This window comes from Vicugna pacos, unplaced genomic scaffold, assembly GCF_048564905.1.
Source record: "Vicugna pacos unplaced genomic scaffold, VicPac4 scaffold_105, whole genome shotgun sequence".
In the NCBI taxonomy this organism is placed as follows: Eukaryota; Metazoa; Chordata; class Mammalia; order Artiodactyla; family Camelidae; genus Vicugna; species Vicugna pacos.
The window spans coordinates 1,106,072-1,128,968 of record NW_027328785.1 but is presented as its reverse complement, the minus strand read 5'-3'; the positions used below and the strand labels follow the sequence as shown (position 1 = coordinate 1,128,968).

The 22,897-nt window shown below is 44.2% G+C and overlaps 1 protein-coding gene across 3 annotated transcripts in view; it reads right to left on the bottom strand.

Annotated features, from left to right (window-relative positions):
- The window catches only part of LOC140694828 (trafficking protein particle complex subunit 9-like), a 195,636-nt gene that overhangs the window by 157,072 nt on the left and 15,667 nt on the right, over positions 1–22,897 (bottom strand). Inside the window, exons 3-7 of one of the 3 annotated variants that reach the window (XM_072957878.1) lie at positions 12,407–12,580; positions 12,243–12,298; positions 11,814–11,953; positions 7,601–7,730; positions 7,158–7,376 (exon numbers count right to left, since the gene is read on the bottom strand). In XM_072957878.1, coding sequence (XP_072813979.1) covers positions 7,717–7,730; positions 11,814–11,953; positions 12,243–12,298; positions 12,407–12,580 — 384 coding nt within the window. In that variant the 3' untranslated portion in view covers positions 7,158–7,376; positions 7,601–7,716. Of the gene's footprint in view, positions 1–5,640; positions 5,764–7,157; positions 7,377–7,600; positions 7,731–11,813; positions 12,090–12,242; positions 12,299–12,406; positions 12,581–22,897 lie in introns of those variants that run through there. The other 2 variants (XR_012070474.1, XR_012070475.1) reach the window with 2 other exon arrangements.

Below are 22,897 nucleotides of genomic sequence, written 5' to 3'. Positions count from 1 at the left end.
AAAGCCGGCATCCACACTGCCCCTGCCGTCCCCAAGTAGCCCCGAAGCCCATATCCCAGCCTGTGAATGGTCTTCAAATGATCCCCCAGTTGGTGGCACCCTCCACCTCTTTCCCACTACACACACACACAAAGCCACGACAGCCTTCCCAAAGCACAAATTTGATTACATCAACCCCACTTCAAACAGTTCAGAGGCTCCCTGGTAGAGTTCTAGCCCCACCCCAGACCCTGCTCGCCCAGCATCATCTCAGTACATAGGTCCCCAGTGACCTCAGGAGCCCCCTGACCTGCTCCTACTTCCCACTTGCCTCCAGGTTCATTTTGACTGTTTCCCAAGGAAGCCTTCCCTCCCTCCAACCTCCACAATTTGTTCCTCTCTTCCTAGAACATTCTAGGCTAAGTCAACTTCTGACAATGCTAAGCTCTCAAGAAGCAAATACATTTTGCTTATTTATGTGGCTACACTCTCTCTCCCCTAGACTCACTGAAGTGCACGTGTTATGAATAAATGAATGACGGGTTGGATCTCAAAGGGACAGACATACCTGCTCTCGCCCGTCCCGACCCTTTTGTCTGTAGTATATCAGAAGCAAAACCAGAAGTACCTTTCCTGAGGGTCACTTCTGTTGACACCCTTCACTGCCTACTGTGTCAGTTCTAGTAAAACTCAACTTCTTCCAAAGCCCTACACCCCGGACTCTCTCCAGTGTCCTACCCAGCAGGGGCTCCCTCCACCCTGGACCGCACAGAGCACTCTCCACGGGTCCCCACGCCAAAAGCCTCCAGGCCTCTGCCTGGGCTGCACCTGCGACCTGAGCCACATTCTTGACTCCTTCTCTTGGCTGACTCTTACTCTGTCCTCACAACTGAATGTACAGCCCATTTCTTCCAGGAAGTCCTCTCTGATAATGTCCTTTAGGTCTTGACTGGGCTCTATAGCAGCAGTACATGGTGACCAACTGGGTGTTTGCCCGCTCCTTTGAGACCACGAACACTTGGGAACCACGTGGGAAGGAGTGAGAGATTACAAGACAGGTGGGGGAAGCAAAAAGCAGAAATCACAGCCCAAGTCCCAAATTCAAGGATACTTTCTCAGAAAAAAGTATAAACTATTTCACACGTGTGCAATTTGGCTACTATTTTTGTGGCTTGTGGACAGCAAGAACTTGGTGTTCTAGTCCAAAACCTAGGTTACATGCAAAGAAAAGTGTGTATTCATATCCAAAGGAAACCAGAGCTGCTCAACAACAGTTTTCAGTTAGAACTGAAAGGAAATTTGATAAAGGCAATCTCTCTCTCTCTCTTCTTTCTTTTCTGGAATCATATAATTTTAGAAGTATTTGCGTGACTAACAGACATCTACAGCCCGTGATTCTGCATTGAAGTGTTTGGGGCTGAGGAAGCCCAGATTACATTCACTCTGTAAATGCAATCACACCAACACACTGATAGGTGCCGTGAGTGGTGGAGCTGATGTTCCAAAGCAGGCAACATTATTCTGTAAGAGAACTCTAAATAGAAAGTAAGAAATGCAATGTCCTGTACTCAATTTCATTTGCTATATGGGCCATTAACTGATAGTATATTTTGACTAATGAAACCCAAAAATAAATTGTCAACGTCGATTTTCTTCATCTGACCGTTTTATGCTAACATCGGATATTAAACTCTCACTCCATATGCAAAGCTCAGGCCTATGCTGCAGCACAGATACATCCCGAGGAAGAAAGCCGACCAAGGGAGAACTGGAGAGTTTCCCTTCAGAAGCTGCAAAGTCTGGTTTTGCACCTGTACACCATTTGCAACCACGTCATCATCAAAGGAGTTAGACGTTACCTCTCTGGGGCGAAAATCACTGCGTGCTTCAGAACCATCAAAGAATGCTGAGCTTTGTGAACCAGTCCAGAGGTGCTTAAATCATACTTTTTCTGAAAGGCTCCAAAACTGACCCACTTCACCATTCCAGGTATAACAGGGAAGTACTGGAAACAGTAGAGAGAACATGCCCTTGAATTCTGACAAGGCCCTGCTTGAATCCTGCTACATCATTTACTAGTCACTAAATGGACCAATTCTTTAACCCCTCTGAGAAGGCTTCCCAATCCCCAAAAGGGGGCTGTCAGCGCCCACCTGGGAGGCATGGATGTGAATGCAACACGCAAGTAGGGCGGCCGACTGGTTCCTGACACAGGGCCTGGCTAGTTTCCCTCGGCTGCCCTTTTCCCCCTTTAAACTTGCACTGTTCCCCCGGTAACGATCAAGCCCCCGGAACAGACTGCCCGTATCTTCTGTGTATCCCTGGATACATGCCTTACCCTTAGGAGGCCAGAAAAACAACTGCCTCCTCCCAAGTCACTAACAATGTTCTTAAGAGTCTGGGTATTTTTAACTCTATTTTTCAGGGAGACTATTCCAGAATTTTGCAAGCACCATTCTCCAGGTTGGCTCCCCTCCCAGTGCCCATCCCTTCTCACCTCAGATCCTCTGTCTGACTGCCTTCTGTTCATGGGAAAGCGAGTCCGGTAAGGTGGGGCTCCCTAGACCTCCCTCCCTCCCTCACAGGTGACTGTGAATACCTTCTCCCCATTCCTCACTGCAACTCTAGCATCTGAGGAGTCTACCCTCCCGTACACTGCAGACTCTGCACCTTCCCAAGACGCACACGTGGCCACGACCCTCCCTTCAGATTTCTTCCTGGCTGGCCCTGCCCAGCCCCTGGCCCCTTAAGGATAACTGGCATTGCTTTGAAAATGGCAAACGCCACTGACTGACACACCAAAGCTGTATGGTCTGGGCTTTCCTCCAACCAAGACACAGCCCTGCCCCCCCTCAGCCTCAGTCTGCAGCTCTCGAGATGATCTAATTCACATGCAAGGCTGTGAACACCAGCTAAGAATGACGACTCCCAACGTGTATCTCTAGTCCGGCTCCTTCACCTGAGCCCCAGGCTCATCGACCCGAGTGCCTCTTTGAAGTCCTAATTTGGATGACAAATGGCATCTTAAAAATGCCTCATGTCCACCATTTACTCTAGAATTCCATTCCTGGCAGGTATCTCCCAGACTCCCCATTTTAGTAACAGCCCAAGCACCCACCGAGGTGTCTGAGGTCACATTCAATTTCCACTGTTCCCTCCCCCAGGCCCTGCCCTGGAATCAGTCCTGTTATTTCCATCAATAAGCCCATCTCAACTGTAGTTCTGTAGGGACCATGGCCGGAAACACACAAGCTCACAGCATGGTGCACTAACAGTCCGCCGTAGGGTGCTCCCTGGAGGGGGAGGCATCTCATGCCGCTGTTCACCTCAGAAGGCAGTGGATTCTCACACAGGATGTCCAGGAGAAGGGACTCAAGGTTCTCCCATGGTCTGAGCTTTGAAGGGCCCGAGGTCTGGGGGAGCTCCTAATTAGCAGACACACTTGCCAATGAGCAGATGAGGATGGGGGAACCCACGCAAGGCTGTTATCACTTCAACTCATGGGCTCTCAGGAGCCACGGGAAAGGCCTGTGTCCAGTGTACAGCCCAGCCATCACAGATCCCAGCCTGCATTTGCCAACCCGGACAGCCTAGACTCCATCTACTTGCGACACTTACTTCTGTTCTGTTCCCCACCCAGAATGTGATGGACTCATTCAGATATTCTGGCCTGTCTCAAGCGAGACAAATTCAGTGAAAAATGAAGTGTCCACATTTGGACCAGAGCATGAAAGGAGAAACAAGGCCTCATGGTCAGCATGATGGTGGTGGCCAAACCCTTCCACCGGGTGAGATGAACCATGGTGAGGGTGAGAATCCAGGGTCCTAGGTCGGCCAAATCATCTTCCTTCACGGTTGTCTGGGGTGTTGGAGACTGACTACCACAAACTAACGACACGGCTGTCAGTGGTGGATGTCAGCTGCAACAGAAACGGATTCAACTCTTTACTGCCAACATGGGTTAAAAGTAAAGGCCGGGGCAGGGAGGTCTGCACGGCTGCTGAGGCAAACCACAGACCCAGCTCTGAATGCCCACTGGCTGGAGCAGAGAGGAAGCTACGGCCCTTTTAGCTGTCCCTGTGTCCAACAGATCCAGGTGAGCCAGCTACTTAGGAGAAGGTCATGTTGTCCTGATACCCAGAAAAACCAGCCTCGTAAAGGGAACAAATAGTGTCATGGATTTTAGACCCAATTCTGCCCCTTTATGAAGGCAAAGTAAAGTAAATGGCACGGGGAAGTTGAATGCAAAAAAAAAATTTAAAGAACCAAACGGTGACCGCTTCCTCCAACAGCGTCCCCTGCAGCTGTCACCTCCGTGGCGGCCACTTCCTCACCAGTGACCGCCGGCCATGAAGCGCCGTCACGCACGTCACACAGCGACAGCCAGGAACCGCGTGCCGAGCACGTTTGTGTAAAAGCAGGAATCGAGCAAAATGCTGCAGAGTTTGACCTTACAAGTTTAAATACTCCATGAAAAGAATCCCTGAGCAGCCGACAAAATCAATTCGCATCTTACTTCTTCAAAACAATCAAACAAATTTAATAAGGGCGCATTTGTCACCAAATAAAAGGAGGACCAAACATGTTCCTCAAAAGCAAGGATTTCAACAGGTATCAAACACCAGTAGGTGATGAGCTAACAAAGCAAATATTCCAAAAAATTAGAAAATAAAAAATGACTAAGATAATAGATTGATCAAAACAGCTGTTAAGTTGTTGCTTTTTAAAGTGATGGAGACTTTACGGAGGGCAATCTGGCTATTTCCAATGCAGGGTGTGCACAGCCCACATTTTCAGAAGCAACAACATGCTCACTGTGCAGTACAAGTGAAAAAGGAGTAAAGAAAAAGGAAAAGAGTAACAAGAGAAAATTAGAATCACACAAGAATAAAAATGATTTTGACTGCATGTACAAGAATTTATGTGAGTGTGTGAGGCCAGGGACACGGGGATGGTGAGGCCCAACCTCACCTCCTGCTCAAGGGAAAGCAGGGGCCTGAGGGGAGCGGCGCTGCCGGGGGACCACAACGTGTTCAGCTCCCCTAACCAAAATTCGACCTACAAGCGTCTAGGCAGCTTTTGAGCTACAAATTGTTGTCGCATTTCAGTCTGGACCGTTTTACTCACTTCCACCAAGAGTAGCAGGAGAGAATGAGGCTCTGCTCCTGCACCAAAGCATTGTTTAAAAAATTAATGACTGTGGAATAGTAAAAGAAACAATGGAGTAAAAGTGACTGGAGGAGAATGTGCTTGACCCTAGCTCACTGGCCGCGTTATCTCAATGACGTTCAGATGCTGGCTGAGCCCTTATGGTACCACAATAGACAGACCCACAAGGAGGCAGGTTCAATGCGCTGAACCACTGTGGGCTAAGTACACATCCGGCTACTCCGCCAAGTCCCAAGGGCAGACTTCAAAAGGCAAAAACAAGCTGGCATTCTCTGGTGGGTCTGCAGACTCAGAGACAAGCATTTGTTGAGCAAAAATGTCACCAGTGCCTCCTATGACAAAAGAAGTGGCACTGGTGTGGGGGCTGGGGCAGGGCTCCAGGCTTCCACTGCTCACTCACCACTCTGTCCAGGGTGAGAAGGTGGTCCCTGCTTAGGTTTCGCTGATGCACCTACCTTGACTAATGTCTGGGGCCTCAGCAGGAGTTGACAGGTGAGCCAGACTCTGTGTAGCACGGTGCTGGGAGCTATGCCCTCAGCAGTGCCCAGGCTCCTAAACATGTCAACTCATCTCCAAGAAGCAGATGGGGAGTGCGAGCATGTAGATCACAGGGCCCTGTGAGGACAAGTACAGATCATGGCCACGACATGCCTCTCCTCTTCCTTAAGACATAGAGGTATTTCCGGGGAGGAACAGAAAATTCATCCAGAGCCTGCTAGGTGGGCTCTCGCAGGTGGGACTAGTGTCCCATGTGCTTCTCACTCACAGGGCTGGTCTAGACATTCTTTTTATTAATTCTCTAGCATCTTCTCCTCCAACTTACCAACAACCAGAAAGTAGGATCTGATCTTAGGTAAGTTCAAGAATCACAGAGCACCACCTCCAAAGCGGGCCCGGTAGCACATGCCAGGTCTTCTGACCGCCACCTGTGGGACCACCATGAGCCCTCTCCAGACTCAAGGACCGAGGCCGTAGGCCGGGGGGACACAGCTTAACTCACTCACCCCAGCAAAGGGGGACCACGTCTCGGCAAAGGCATCTCACCCTCTTCAGCCCGAGGGACAACACGATAGATATATGGGGAAACAGAGCAGAAGGTGGGGGGTAGGCAGCCCAGAAGAGCTCATCTGTACTTCCGAGGCAAAGTGGGGCCATTGATTTAATCACAGGGACAAAGTGGGAATGAACATTTCCCTGCTCTGTCCCATACACCGTGATACGCCTTTCCCTGCATAAGGAGTTCATTAGGAAGTCCCTGGCGGTGTTTCTGATGTCCTAACTTGGCATGGTGGCTGTCGGGCAGGAAGAGACGGCCTGAGCTGAAAATTTGCTGGGCCTGGGAGGCAGGTGACAGCGGCTCCAGCCGCAGCTCAACCAGCGCCTCGTTCTGCCTCTCGGGGCTCAGCATCTCATCTATAAGCAAAGGGATGAGCATGTACCAGGACAGGCTGCCCAACAGAAATGAAATGAGAGCCATGTAAAGAAAGTTTCCCAGTTGCCACGTTTAAAATTTGAAACAAAGAAACAAACCAACAAACAAGAAACAAATACTAGAATGTGATTTTAAGAACAGATCTTACTTAATCTACTGTATGTAAAATACTATTATTTTGACATGTAATCAATATAGGAAGTAAAGAGATAGTTTATGTACTTTTACTAGACAAGCCTCAGAGTCTGATGTGCATTTGACCTACAGCACATCTCAGCTCAGTCCAGCCTCCTCCCCAGTGCTCCTAGCATCAGTGGCTTTGGCTACTTTATTGGACAGCAACTCCAGGGGTCCCACCATGTTCCTGGCTGTAAAGCGGGAGTAAGTCTCCACACTAACCCTAAAAGGATCTCTCTGAAATAAAGGCGGATTCACTTTGAAATGTCTGGAAACCGGCGGGCTGCACCTCCCTCCCACCTTGGCTACAAGATTGACTTCTTCCTTGCTGATCCCTTTCTGGATGTAGGGAAGCAATCCAGTACACAGCCAAGGTGGACTGGCTTCCAGGTAAACTTACCTGCTGTCTGTGTCCAGTCCCATGAAGTCCTCCTTCTCAAACGGGATGCAGGGGAGGGGGATCTTGTCCCCAGAATTCTTGGGGCCACCATCCAGCCACTTGGACTTGAGCAAGATGAAGAGTGACTCAGTGAAGTCCTCGATCCTCTTCTCCACCACCCTGCAGTACTCTTAGATTGAAGGCAACGTCGGTGCGCGTCTGCTCGGCTACCTCCCCATGCTGCACAAAGACAAAAAGCTGAGAGTCATTAAGCGATGTGCCATACAGCTCCTCTGCATGTGGAGCTTCTCGAAGGCCTTGGCAGAGAGACATTCGGTAATGGTGACAAGGCCCACGACCTTGGGGTGTTTCTGGAAGACGCTCCACCGATTCTCGGGCACATAGCGGTGCCTGTAGTGGATACAGAGTGTCCACTGGGAGCCACAAGGGCTGATATGGCTAACCGAGGTGAGTAGCTGATAGATGCAAAAGAAATTCTCCTCTGAGATGATCTCTATGGATTGGACCACAACGGGACGAGTCTGGTGGTCCTCAGCACACTGCACGTAGTCAGGGATGCTCATGTTGCAGGCCCTGCCGAGAGGGGAGAGGAGATCGAGGTACATTCTCTGCTGTGTGCTACGGGCCCATCTGGGTTGCGGTGACCTGGTGTGTACCAGCCAGAAGACAAGGGAAGCCAAAGCAAATCCAAGGGTACAGTTTGTCCTCAGAGTCTGCATATGGCTACTGTAGCTCGATCACATTACCCAGCTTTTGGTCTAGGCTTCCTGCCTCTGCAGAGAAAGGTCATTTCTTATTTTCTATTTCCAAGCACCTAGCAAGGCCCTGATGCAAAGTCACTGCTCAAAAATGCTGAATAAAGAAATGAACAAAGGAAATGCTTCCCCAACCCCCTTCAGCAGAATATAAAGAAAAGGACCACAGTAGGATCAAAAGATCTGGATTCCTATTCAATTTATTTGAACTCCTAAGCTTCATAATAATGGATAAGAAAACTTGCCTTGGGGTAGAGGGTACTGTTCATTGGTAGAGCATATACTTAGCATGTACGAGGTCCTGGGTTCAAACCCCAGTACCTCATTTTAAAAATGAAACAAGTAAATACACCTAATTACCCAGATGAAAAAGTATTTTTTAATTCAAAAGTCAAAAAACACCTTGCAATTGACACAACATTGTAAACTTGACTATACTTCAATTAAAAAAAAAAGCCTTGCCTTACAAGAATATATCTGGATTACGGATGTTTGAAAATGTAAAATGCATAGGGTACCACCTGCATAAAAGGAGGTGACTGTACACATGTTCTATCCCTCCTTTATGTGTTATACTTCCTTTGCGGGGGTTATAACCTCTCAGAGCTAATTTTCTCAGATTAAAAAATATAAACATTACCTGATTCTCAGTACTGCTGAAGAATCAGATAACTCTATGAAAGCATCTGACCCACAGAGTTTACTCAATAAATGTTTGTTGAATGAATGAATAAACAAGCAAAGTGAATGCTGCTCCCTGCCACAAACCATCATAATGGTACTGCCTGGAAATCCCAAGCCCACGTTCACCCGACTCTGCATTAACAATGTGGGTGACCTGGACAGGCCTGTGTGCTTCTCGAAGCCCCAGTTTAATCGTGAATAGAAATAAGGGCAATAACACAAACCTCAAATTGTTAGTGAGTCAGTAATGAATTGTACCCCAACACTGCAAGATGGAACCATTAAGAAAACTGGGCAAAGGGCCCATAGGCCCTCTCCATATAATCTCTTACTACCACATGGGAATCTACATTACATCTCAAAATTAAAAGTCTAATATTTTAAAGAGGTTATCGAGGTTAGGTGAGCTCACTGTCTCAAATAAGGAACACACAGTACAAATAGGACAATGCCCAGCCCATGAGATACACTCAGTTAACATTCCCACTGAGCCCACTAGTCCCTCCAACTTCAGAGCAAGAGGATGGGTCCTCGTGGCAACAGGCCACAGCACCTGAAGCTAACAAAGCTAATGGTGTCCACTTAAAAGAGCCCCTGTCACCACCCTTGTTCTAATTTTCTATTTGTAATTTTTTTCTTTTCATTAAATTGGAACTCCAAATTGCATAGAATTCTTACCAGAAATCATGATGGCAGCCCTTCAAAACCTGACCACAGAGATCATGATGGCAGCCCTTCTTGGTGAAACAATAAAATGAAAAGCCATTTCCACAAGACCTCTGTGTAAATCTACTAGGGAACTTCATCCTGGACTGAGGAAGAGGACTGGGGAGTAGGGGGTAAACTGGGACACAGAGAAATATGGTCCACCTGTCCCACAATGGACTTTAGACTCACCCTCACCCTCCAGGAACGTCTAAATACACACAGACAGAGTGCTATGGACAAGAATTTTTTTTAAACAAATCCCTGAATCCCTAGCAGATCTTGTTTCTACCGAGACACAAATGTCTTATTTGTATAATGTTTCACAGAAGCCTTAAAATATTATCACCCCAACTTGACACATCAAGAAACTGAGGTAGAGAAGTTTATCACATTCTACAAGATTAGAGAGAGGCCACGTCAGACACCGTATTTAAATCCAAGTCCCTGCTCCGTTGCTCACACTAGAAAGTGTCACATACTGCCTCTTTCCTGCCCTCTCCCTGCAATAAATCTCTGAAGAGTCTTTTCTGTGTCATCTGCAATCAAAATCACATCAATGTTTCACAAAGAGCTATGTCACTCCTTGGAGGACATACCAAAATCTAAAGGGTTGGGTTGAGAGGAGATATTTGCATTTTCTGTTTCTCAAAGGAAACATGGCTTTAAAAGAAACTGAAAAGTATTTATCTAGTCTAAGCGCTCATTGTGCACAGAAAGAAACGGAGGCTCAGAGGAGAAGAGGAAAGGGCGTTATTAACAAATATTGCCTCAGTGCAGCACCAAGCCAGCCCTGGGTACTTCTGGGGGAGGATCTGGAAGGCCCAGGAGAATGAGTGTTAGAAAATAGAAAGAGAAGAAGAATATAAGGCCCCGTCTCTACACCACCATACCATGAATTTCCACCAAATTACCCAGTATGGGTGCAGCCAATATTAAGGTTGTCTAAACAGGTTATTGAAACCTGGAATTCTCAACCATAGTGGAAATTCCAGCATTTACTGTGCTTTTTTCCCAGTTCAATCATCAATTTAGTGGGCATTCTGTACCAGGGACTACACGAGACCTGGAGTTCTCCCAAATAAAGATCTCTATTACCACGTGTGCAAACCACATAAAGGCCACCAGAAGAAAAGCGCCCACAGATAAGATGGAATTACTGAAACTGAAAGCAGCCAAAGAGCATATATTACTAGGAAAAATGGTGCTCCTATAAATGGACTCATGGACATAGAAAGCAAACTGTATTTAGCAGGCAGGAAAGGAGGGATTAACAGATACAAATTAGGAAATATAAAATAAATGACAAGGACCTGCTATATAACACAGGGAACTATATTCAATTTCTTGTAATGAATTATACTAAAAACAATCTAAAACATATGTATATACATATGCATATGTTTATAACTGAATCTCTGCTGTACACCTGAAACTAACATTGTAAATTGACTACACTTAAATAAAAAATAATTTAAAAAATAAGTAAAAATAAAAGCAACGCCATTAAGAAAAAATAAAAGAACACTCTAATCCCCTTAGCTGTAGGTGGTGGAGAATTCTGGTTGCAAACACCAAGTCCACTGGATCACTCCATCAATGGCTGTCACTCTTTCTGACCATCAGAGAGTCACTTGTTTCACTGAGGTTTCTTTTCTCTTCTGTGAAAGGCTACAGCTGCAACTAACGATGTATAGAATCTCATCATTCACAAGCCCAACAAGTAGTGAGGACTTCCCATGGGCCAGGCTCTGGACAGAGGAAAATATAGGGTCCGAAATATATTCATGGGTAGAAGAAGTTTGTGCCATAAAGACGTTAATTCTTCCTGTTTTGATAGACAGATTCATTGCAATTCTGATTAGAATTCCTACCAGATTTTTCTTGGAATGTAACAAGTGAATTTATGGTCAAGATAAGCCAAGAAATTTCTTTAGAACCACCACTGGGGAGGGGTGGATAGGTCATTAATTTCCACTGCTCTTTCTGAAGTGATAAAAACGTTCTGGAATAATAATGGTTGCACAACTGTGAATATGCTAAAAGCTGCTGAATTTTACCATTTAAATGGATGGAATTCATGGTGTGTGAACTATATCACAATAACGCTGTTATATGAAAAAATATTTCTTGACAAATATTTTTCTTTTTATACCACTAGTCTGTCCCACAATTTAAGAAAAACAAAAAACCAATACAAACCAAACTGTGCCAGGAGTTCTTTAGGACTGCAATATCCCTGGGTCTCCAAGGCCTCTGGTGATGCTGTTCCTGTTAACACACACTAGCTGGGCTGGGCTAGTTAGGGACTGTAACTGTCTTTTTAAAATCGACGGTCACACGTTTCACCCTTGGAGAGGGAAGGAAGGAGGATATCACAGCTTCATGCCTTCAGCTCATTTTTAACAGAACCAAGCCCTGCTTTCACCACTGTTAATCCCTCTCACTATAAAAACACGTGACATCAACAAGCACCGCCATCATAACACCTGAAAGTGTTCAAGGTACTTACCTGCGGCAGAAACACTGAGGGAGGAGACAGAAGCTTGCTCAGCACTGATGCTCCCTTTTCCCGACTCCACCAGGTGAAGCTGGGCGCTACAGCCAGAGGCTCTCAGCCCGGGGAGCAGCACACACGCCACTGAGCTGGTCCTGAGGGAGGGTGAAAGGGAAAGGAGGGCAGCCCTAGGGGGGAGGGAAAGGGGGGGTGCGGGCTGCAGCCCCGCTCGGAGGCCAGCCCCAGCACCAGCATAAGCCGCCCGCTCCCGTCCAGGTCCGCAGACCACGCCCGCCCGGGAAACAGCCCGCCCATTGGTGGGGACGGGCAGGCGGCCGAGGAGAGGAAGCCTGGGAGGAGAGGACTCGCGGGCGGGAGAGGGGAAGGGGACGCCAGCCGTGGACTGAGGGGATCCCGGCTGCGTGAGAGGTGGCAGGCGCACACCTGGACCTGGACAGCTGTGGCCGGGGCGCCGGGGCAGGTGGTGCTGTCAGAAGGGTCTGGCCAGAGAAATTCAGCTGAACACGGGCTGACTGGCGCCCTTGGGGGCTGTGAAAGGCGGATCACCCTCCCGAAGCCGCCTGAACCCTTTCCCGGGAGCCCCCCACCTTGCACTTCCACAGCCAGAAGCCCCGGCCCCAGGCAGGAACCAAAGGCCTAACGGGCGACAGAGTTGAGAAGCATTTGGGGCCAATCCCCGGCTTGGACATGGAGCTTCGAACCAGCGGACCACCAGGCACCGACAGCGCATGCGCAGGAGGGACATGGATCCTCTCTGGATTCTGCGAGAGAAGGTGGGACAGCGAGGGAGGGAGAAGATGGGAGCGGGTGGAGAAGAGGGGAAAAGTGGAGGGCTACAGATGGACAGGAAGAGCAGAGAAGGGATGGGTCTGGATAGGGCAGTGTCGTAGCGGAGTTGGAGAGAAAAAGCTTTACCTCTAGGGCACGCTGAGATGGCAGACCTACCTCTGTACCCTTCTGTAACCGTTCAAGTCCCGCAGCTCATGTTTTACCTCCCTGATCCAGCCCTCCATCAGATGCTTCTGCAGAAACCCTACGGGGATCACACCCGTTGCCCCCATGCGGAGCTGGGTTTTCTGTTGCTCTGAGAACCAAGCACCCGCAGGTGTTGTCGCTCAGAACTTCCTTGGGAAGAGCACATATTCCCCTTTTACACGCTGGGAAACAGGCAGGAAGGATCACTGCCTTAGCTCCACTGTCCCAGGTGTTGGGCTGGGGGGAGTGGTGTGGTACAAGATCAGAGCCCCAAACAGAGCAGACTGCCTGAGTGTTGGTGCATAGTCCCCATCCCTCCTGGGTAAACCATACCCCACTCTAGTGGAAACATCAAGGGCTCACAGTGGTTTCCTGGGGGTGGGAGAGCTGTCCTCATGTGAAGGAAAAGTCCAGCTGGGCTAACAAGCTAAGTCACAAATCTAAGTGTGATAAGTGTCGGTTTACTGATCTAAGTTCTGCTGGGCTATCTCTTAAATCTGAAGTTTAGTGTCAGTTTATTGGCCTAACAACCTAACTCGTAATTCCAAGCTCAACAAGTGTCAGTAATGTGATCTATTACAAATTGATAAGCTCCAGTGTACTGATTCCTTGCTTTTTGTTCTTTAAGTCTTATTGGCTAATATCCCCTTACTTGTATTGAAGTATTTAAAACCTCATGTGCACGTCTTGGAGGTGCTCAGAACTTCGGAGCAGAAGCCCCTCTGAGCCCACCGGCATAATAATTCTGAGTACTCCAACACTCCGATTGGTGCTTGTTTCTTGGCTGGCCTGTTTCCATAACACTCAGCTCCAGTGCCCAGCTTTCTAGGTAGATAGGAGTGTTACCAAGTCCAAATTCATTCTCCTCAGTGCAGGACAGGCCAATAAGTTTGGAAACCAGATGTTGGGGCTTGGAATAGCAAGTTTCTGTAGACCTAGTTGGCAAACTAATGTTCTGGAAAACCATCTCCCCAAGTCACAATTCAGGCTCCTTTCCTACGCGCTTGGTTGTTGCAAACTTCTTAGTGTAGGAATTCCTTCTTGTTAGAATCCTTTGTTCTTACAGCTATCTGCGTGGGTCAGATCCCTGTAAATCTCCAACAAAACAAACGTTATTTTCTATTCTGCAATTTGCTATCTTTTAATGAATGAAAAAGTGTTAAATATCCTTAAAGGTCAGAGCTTCAGAATAAGCTCTCCTGTGTATTTCAGGCTCTAGGCAACAATGTTTTACAAGCAAGATGAAGCCTAGGAGACAGAGCATAGGGTTAAATTCAAAGGAACAGATCTAATATGGAGTCAGATTTGTTCTGTTCTATTACCCGGGCAGAAGCCACTTGAGGATTTAAATCTCTTTAAGTTAAAAATAACTAAAATTTTAAAGGAATTTACATACATAGGTGGGAATGTGCAAAGCATATCTGGAAAACCACCCAAAAGATAGTAAACAGTGGCATCTCCAGACAGGGCTGAAAGAACAGAGGATGAGGGAAAACTTCTTTCAATTGTGTATTTTTGTGCTCTGTTTGAGTTTTTTTTTTAACCATTTGCTTGCATTTCTTTTTCAGTTAAAATAATGTGTAATGGAGCAAAGGAGTAACTAGCTTAGCAAATACAGCAGCCATGGAATCACTAAGTCATCACTTTTGATTTAAGCCAGAAAGCATTTATTGACTCTCTCCAATGTGCTCAGTCCTGTTTTAAGACTTCTTTTATATTATTATTATTATTATAATACTATTATTATTTCTAGTACTATTACTATTACTATTATTACTATTATTTTATGAAATAATAACATGGTATATCTCACCCCTGCCCATGGCTGGTGGAAAACCAACTGAGTTTTTCTTGAGTTGTTTTCCAAGGAGTAGAGATGAGTTTATAAACAGAACACATCTTCAGGGCAAAACAGGCAGTGTGCATTACCAGCAGGCCAGACAGCAATGAAGGGTTTTCAATAGAGGCGCCCAGAAGCTGAGAGAGAAAGCCTCCAGGACACTACAAAAAGCTGCCCAAACTGCCATCTCCATGGTACTACTGAAATAGGAAAGAACAAATCTGACTCCATATTTGATCTGTTTCTTTGACTTTAACAAAGCCAAGTTAATATGCTCCGGTCTTTTCATGGGTTATGATGTCACAGAGGAAACGGACAGGTCAACAAGGAACCACTCTGCCGTGATCACGGAGCCGGGGAAAGGGATGGGCTGCAAGATGTATGAAGCAGCCACAACTGTGCCCGTGCTTCTAGGCAGGTATCCAAAATCGCCTCGACAAGGTGTCAAACATTTGTGCCCATGTCCTCATCAACAGACATGTATTAAAGACAAATGGAAACATATAAAAGGCCAATACCCTTGCTGGGTACACTGTCCAAAGAACAAAGTCTCAGTTTGACAACTGGCCATCTCGGTTCCATGGGATTCATTCTTGGAGAACCTTAAAAACCACTCTTCTGTCCTCAAGAATTGCTGCATATTTGTCCTATCTTTGGCTCAGGGATGCAGCACGTTCAAGTGAACTTTAATGTCTGCACAGATTTGACTGTCTTTCTCCAGGTTCATTTGTCCATTCCAATGAGGCCTGAGCTAAGTCCATCCTCTGTAAGATCTATTCCCTCCAGTGACAGCTCATTGAGCCTGCAATTAAAAGCCAAGTGAACAAGACTGTCCTCAGCTAAAAATTTCACCCACCCTTCACTGTTTTCTTAATCTCCTCTCCTGGCTAAGTGCAACAGACTAACACCTCCCTCCACCAAGATTACCAACTATGTCATTTTGTCTCCCCAAAGAGAAAGTAAGGTCCATAATAGAGGAGACAACTCCATAGTCACCTCTGAATTCGTAGCATATAGAAATGTTAATAAATAGAACTATGATCATGGCTTCTTTCCTTTAAAACCTTTCTGGTTATTTGAATGAGACCTTGGAAGAGAGGTGTTTGCTGTCCAGTATCTTGATCCACAAGACTCTGGAGGCCTTTTTCAGAATGGCTGTTCACTGATTCATTCAAAACACAACTTATCAATCAAGGAGTAGCTGTGCTTTTCTGCCAGGTGTTTGTGGTCACTCTAATGCCAAAACAACTTTAAACTATATCCTTACTTTGGATTTGTTATTTTTCCCCTCTTCCAACAAAATTGACTTTTCTTATTTTCTTGCCTTGAGGAATTCTTTTTTTTCCTATTTCACCATTTAGTAAACCAAGATCCTCAGGATGGGCTTGGCCCATAATATGATCCCCCATCCAACTCCTAGTGTCAGAGGCCTGGGGCTCACATCCTGCCCTCCTGTCAAGGAAACTGGAAATCAGTTCAGGAGCCAACCAGCACCCCAGGGATTCTAAGGCTCGCATATCTCCCAGAAACCCTGCTTTCTCATTTGTCTTGGCTTCTGAGAATTTCCCCTCACTTTCTTGACAATTAGTTGTGCAGCTTGAAAGATGAGGAAGGAAGGTTTTATTTCTTAATCAGCATTTTAAGGAACTTGTGTAATGAAAGTTTTCACGAGTTTCTAGAACCCTCCATTGCCGAGATAGAAAACACACTAGACATTTTCTAAATTTAGCTCCCATGTGCATTTTTTCTTTGTTTTTGTTTTCTTAACTGTTAACAGACATTTTTTAATTAAAAAAAAATAAGGCCCCAAAAAGGATAGAACACTGAAGGGGCAATCAAAATTAAAGGGCAAAGACAGAAAAATGATAACTACTCTACAAAGTTAATATAATACATTCACTATGTATCAGATCAGCAATTCTCAGTAACAGCTAATTGAAACATGACCATGAGGTAAAATTTCTCTCCTGTCAGGACATGGCCAACAGAAAATACAATTAAACCAACAAACTAATATCCTAAGTCTGGCGAGGTACAGAAGGCTACAAGCTAAATGTGTCTTCTTCTGGAAAAGAGGAAGACACACCAGCTCTTTTCTGTGGAGCCTGAGCCCACGGGAGGACGGTGAAGTGAGCTCTGTAAGTACCCAATTAGCAAACTGAGTGATGAATAAATAGACGTGAGCTTTGATGACAGAGGTGATACTACTATTCATTTGTCCTGTAAAGTATGACTTCCGTTCAGTGATCAATACTTCGGTGTCCTCAGGAGTTGACATTATTCGAAAATGCACAGCCTGGGCCCAGACCTCCTCTTTCAGCTCGTGACACTGCACTTAGATGTCACAAGGGCACCTCCAACTCCACCTGCAAAGAGCTGACTTCACGGTGCTCCTCCAATAGCCGTCCTGCCCAGGGCCTCTGGTCCGGGGCTAAGTTCTCCGTGCCTCTCCCAACTCAGACCCATCACTCACAGATGTGAATGGACCCCTCCTTCAGGGCCCAGATATCCTCAGACACCGAGTCCCACCACCCACACCTGACCTACCAGATACTCACTGTCACTCACTCAGCACTGACTCTGTGCTGGGACCATGCTGCACACTGCAAACGTTATCTCACTGGATCTCCACAACAGTCCTGGGAATTGGGTACATCACTGCTTCAATTGATTAGATAAATTGTTTCACTTCCTTGAGTGTGTCATTCAAACTGACACGGCTACTGAGCCACAAGCCTGGGCCTGAAAACAACTTGAAAATTGAACACTGCTACACCTCGCAGCCACCCTACTCTGACTCATCACATCACCTCCTGCCAAGCCTTCTAAATGTTTCCAAGCATTCTACAAGACAAAAGTGAACTACGAGAGCACCCCACTCTCCAACATAAAATCTGTCAATGATGGTCCACTGCCCTTAGGAGAAAGCCCCACCGGGCCTGAGCACAGCCCAACGGCCCAGCATCCGCGTTCCCTGCGCGGCCGCGCCGCCTCACCCAGTACGCAGCTCTACACGTGCCTTCTCTAGGACAGGGATGCTGACTCCGCACAACCCAGGGCTTGTCTCACTTGAACAATGATCACCTTCTTCAGTGTTCATCTTCTTCTTTGCTGACCCTCAGAAAAATGTTTTCTCATGATGAATCAATATCTTTTTCCTTATAACTTCCCATCATTGATAATGAGCTCCCCCAAAAGAGAGAAGACCTAATTGTCTGTCTCCTTATCTGTAAAGTGAGATTAACAAGGAAATATGTGAGGTTTTATGAAAAATAATATTCATGTGAGGCTGAGGGACAATTCCATCATACAATAAGCACTCAATATGTGCTTAATTAATATTAATAAGAATATATTGCATTCCAGCAACCTTCAATCAATTTTTAATGACTTTGTCCAACAGACTACTGACAAACTGTTGGACGAACCACTTTGAGCAGATCAGCACAAGCGTACTGGGATAGGTAAGCGCTGACTCCAGTTGCAGCTGCAGCCACCCAGCACTATGGGGTAGGGGCAGTTTGCTCAAGCTCTTACATGTTGCTTGAGCATTTAGTTGTCGTTATTGATTAAAGACAGGTGTTCTTTAGTCAAAGCCCCTGAAACATAAATCTTCAAAGATTGATGCAAATTAGGTTTCAAGAACAACACTCTCATTAGAAATTATTTGAAAATCATAGTCTTAGCTACTCCGCACATCAAAAGGGCATGTTCTTAATGTATCTGACTAAATACACCGAAAGGGTTGTTTAAAAGAAATTACGATGAAGCCATCCTGAATAAGCTCCAGTATCATCTGCACAAAGCCCCACCCAAGGGTCTCATTTCACATTTCCACATAGGTGTTCAGGTAGCTTAACTTGGGTCATGGTTTCTTATAACACGGGGTGGGGAATTGTTGTGGATAGATTTAAGTAGCAAATATATAACTAGGGTAATTGCTGTTAAGGAATTCTAGAAATAAGAAGATTGATATATAGTCCCACCCATAAGAAACTCAGCATTTCCAATTACAGCAGCATTAAAAATAAAATGAGAGATACATTTAACAAAAATTTACAAGATTTGTACATTGAACTTTTTGAAGTATCACCAAAATAAATTTTAAAAGATCTACATATATGGAAGACATCCCATTTCCATGGAATGATAGACAGTATTATTAAAAATATTAAGACTCCTCAAAATGATCTACATATACAGTGGAATCCCTATCAAAATTCCAGCTGACTTCTTTGCAAAAATTGAAAAACTGATCCCAAAATTAATATGGACGTGCAAGGGGCCCAGGATAGCCAAAACAACCTTGCAAAAGAAGAGTAAAGTTGGAGGACTCACTTTAAATGGTACTAAAATGCTATAGTAATAAGTCAGTATGCTGCTGGCATAAGTTTGGATAAATAAATCTATGAGACACAATAAAAACCCACGGGGAAAAACTTACATTTACAGACAGTTTTCCACTAGGGGGCCAAAAACACCCCATTGAAAGAATAGTCTATTCAACAAATTGTGCAGGGACAGCTGGGTGTCTGCAGGCAAAAGAATCAATCTGGAATCTGAACACCCATATTTTATATAACAAATAAAAATTAAAACAAAGTAGATCACAGACAGAAATGTAAAAATTAAACCTATAAACTTTCTAAAAGAAGACACAGTATAAATCTTTGTGGTCCTAGGATAGGCTTTGGTTTCCTGGATACAATACCAAGAGCACAAGTGATAGAAGAAAAAAGCAGATAAACTGGACTTCATCAAAATTAAAACCCTTTTCTTAAAAAGGACATCATCAAGAAAGTGAAATGACAGGGGAAATGGGTATTTCAAGTCAGAGAGTGCTTGCTTAGCAAGAAAAATAAAATAAATCATTACATCTAACTACCTCCCCTGTAAAGAAATTGTTTTAATGTTTAAAAAAACATAGTGAAAGACAATGTGCAGAATAGAAGAACAATTTTGCAAAACATGTATCTAATAAGAGAGTAGCATCCAGGATATATAACGAATTCTTACAACTGAACAATACAATAAAACAGACCCAATTTTTAAATTTACCACGAATTTAGATACATATACAAATGGCCAATAAGCATATGAAAAGATGCTCAACATCACTAGACAAATCAAAATCAAAATGAGATCTCATTTTACACCCACTAGGATGGTTATTACCAAATCACGGACAATAACAAATGTCGTTCAGGAGGCAGAGAAACCTCATATGCGGCCAGGGGAAAGGGACAATTGTGCAACTTCTTTGGAGAAGCCTGGTATTTCCTCAAAAGCTTAGAGTTATATGGCTCAGCAATTCCACTCCTATATGTAGAGTCATCCCTCAATACCCTTGGGGGGTTGGTTTCAGGAACCCCACACCCTGGATACCATAATCCAAGGATGTTCGAGTCCCTTTACAATCAGCCATCTGGATCCATGTAGTGGAAACTACAGATATGGAGGGCCAACTGTAAAGCCAACAGAATGAAAACATATTCTCATAAAAATTTCACATCAATATTCATAGCAGTATCATTCAGAGTAGCCAAAAGTTACTAACAATATCCATCCATCAATGAACGGATAAACACATTTACCAAGAATAGGCCCACAAACTTTTGGTCATTGAAACTTTGACAAAGGAGGTGAGAACATACAATGGAGTAAAGACAGCCTCTTCAGCAAATGGTGCAGGAAAAACTGCACAGCTGCATGTAAATCAATGAAGTTAGACTACTCCCTCACAGCATACACAAAAATGAATTCAAAATGTGTTAAAGAATTAAACATATAGATAAGACACTATAAACCTCTTAGAAGCAACCATAGGCAAAACATGTGACATACATCTCAGCAATGTTTTCCTAGAGCAGTCTACTCAAGCAATAGAAAAACAACCAAAAATATACAAGAGGGATCTAATTAAACTTACAAACTTTTGCACAGCTAAGGAAACAGTAAGCAAAACAAAAAGACAACCAACCTATGGAATGGGAGAAAATATTTACAATAAATGAAACTGCTAGGGGCTTAATTCCCAGAATATGTAAACAGCTTTTACACTTAATAAGAAAGAAAAACAAACAATTCAATTCAAAAAATGGCAGAAGTCCTAAAGAAACATTTCTCCAATGAAGACGCACAAATGGCCAGTAGGCACATGAAAAAATGTTCAATATCATTATCAGAGAAATGCAAATCAAAACTGCAATCAAATATCACCTCTCACCAGTCAGAATAGCCATCATTGAGAAGTTCACAGACAATAAATACTGGAGAGGCTGCGGAGAATTGGGAACCCTCCTACACTGTGGTGGGAATGCAGTTTGGTGGAGCCATTGTGGAAAAATGTATAGAGGTTCATCAAAAGACAAAACCTTGACCTCCCAGATGACCCAGCAATCCCACTCCTGGGCATATATCCAGAAGGAACCCTAATTAAAAAAGACACCTACACCCCAATGTTCACAGCAGCACTATTTACAATAGCAAGACATGGAAACAACCGAAATGTCCACTGACAGATGGCTGGATAAAGAGGTTGTAGCATATTTGTCCAATAGACTACTATTCAGCCATAAAATAATAATAAAATAATGCCATTTGCAGCAACATCAATGGACATGGAGAATGTCATTCTAAGTGAAGTAAGCCAGAAAGAGAAAGGAAAATACCACATGAGATTGCTGACATGTGGAATCTAAAAAAAAAAAAAGAAAGAAACAAAAAAATAAACTTATCTACAGAACAGAAACAGACACAGAGTCACAGAAAACAAACTGTGGTTACCAGAGGGGGGAGGGTGTGGGAAGAAATAAATTGGGAGTTCAAGATTTGCAGTTACTGAGTATGTAAAGAATAAACAGCAAGTTTATACTGTATAGCACAGGAGAATATATTTAATATCTTATAGTAACTTATGTTTAAAAACAGTATGAAAATGAATGCAGGTATGTTCCTTTTTAACTGAAGTCTTTTGCTGTAGACAAGAAACTGACACAACATTATAAACTGACTAGACTTCAATGAAAATATTTTTAAATATACTAAAACCAAAAAAAAATGGAAAAGGATATTATCAAACAAAAAGAATAAAGTACTGATTCAGGCTACAATATGGATGAACCTTGAAATTTTATGCTAAAATAAGCCAGACACAGAAAGCCAAATAGTGCCCTATAAGGTGAACTGTATCTAAGCGTTTATTGTACTACTGTAAATTTTCCAGAGGTTTGAAATCTATCAATATCAAAATAAAATGTATTATGCATTAAAAACGCTTCCTCACAGGAGGGCTTTAATTATTAAATGCAGAAACGCATATAAAGCTCTTGGAAAAACAATTTGCACGTCCACACACAGTCACTGCTGTCACTGCCACTCAGAGGGTGGTGACAGCGCTGATGAGAGCTGCCTCCACTCGCTCCCCTGCAGAAAGGAGTGAAGGCCTGAGCTCTGACAGGCAGGGTGAGCGTGAACCTGAGTCATACACAGCCACGTTCCAGACTCTGCGTTACCCAACTTTCTTATACAAACTGCAACATGTAATGTAAACACGCTAGAGGGATGTATCTTACAACACAGGGAATACAGACAATGTTTTACAGTAACTATAAATGGAGCATCTATTGTACACCTGAAACTAATATCATATTTTAAATCAGCTATATTTTTATGAAATATTAAAAAATATTTTTAAAATGCTATCACTTTAATATTCAATTCGGTTTTTAAGTTACTACTAAACAGCTCAGAATGTATAAAAGCATTTAATTGTGCTGTTTGCTTACATATTTATTTACATTCAGCCTCTTGCTAAAAGAGAATTTAAACAATTCTGTTAAACACAGCTTAACAACCATAACAACAAAAATGCAAAACGGAGAGTGAAGAGAAAATGGAGATTCAACACTTAAATGAAACCAGGGGGAGATAAACTCATAAAAATGGATTCCATGAAGTCAGGGCAAGTGTTAAAGGCCGACTACAAATTCAGCTGTAAGATTCTTGGCAGCTAAAGCAAAAAGAAAATGATGAAGGGGCGGGTGGTAGAGCATGTGCTTAGCGTGCACGGGGTCCTGGGTTCAAGCCCCAGGGCCTCCACTAACAGATAAATACATCTAATTACCTCCCCCCCAAAAGAACCCCAAAGAAAAGATAAAGAGAAATTTCTTTCCCAAAAAACCCTGATATTAAATTTGGGTTAAATACTTAAAAAAAGATAAAAAGAAAAATAAAAAATATAAGTGACACTGTGAAGGAAAAC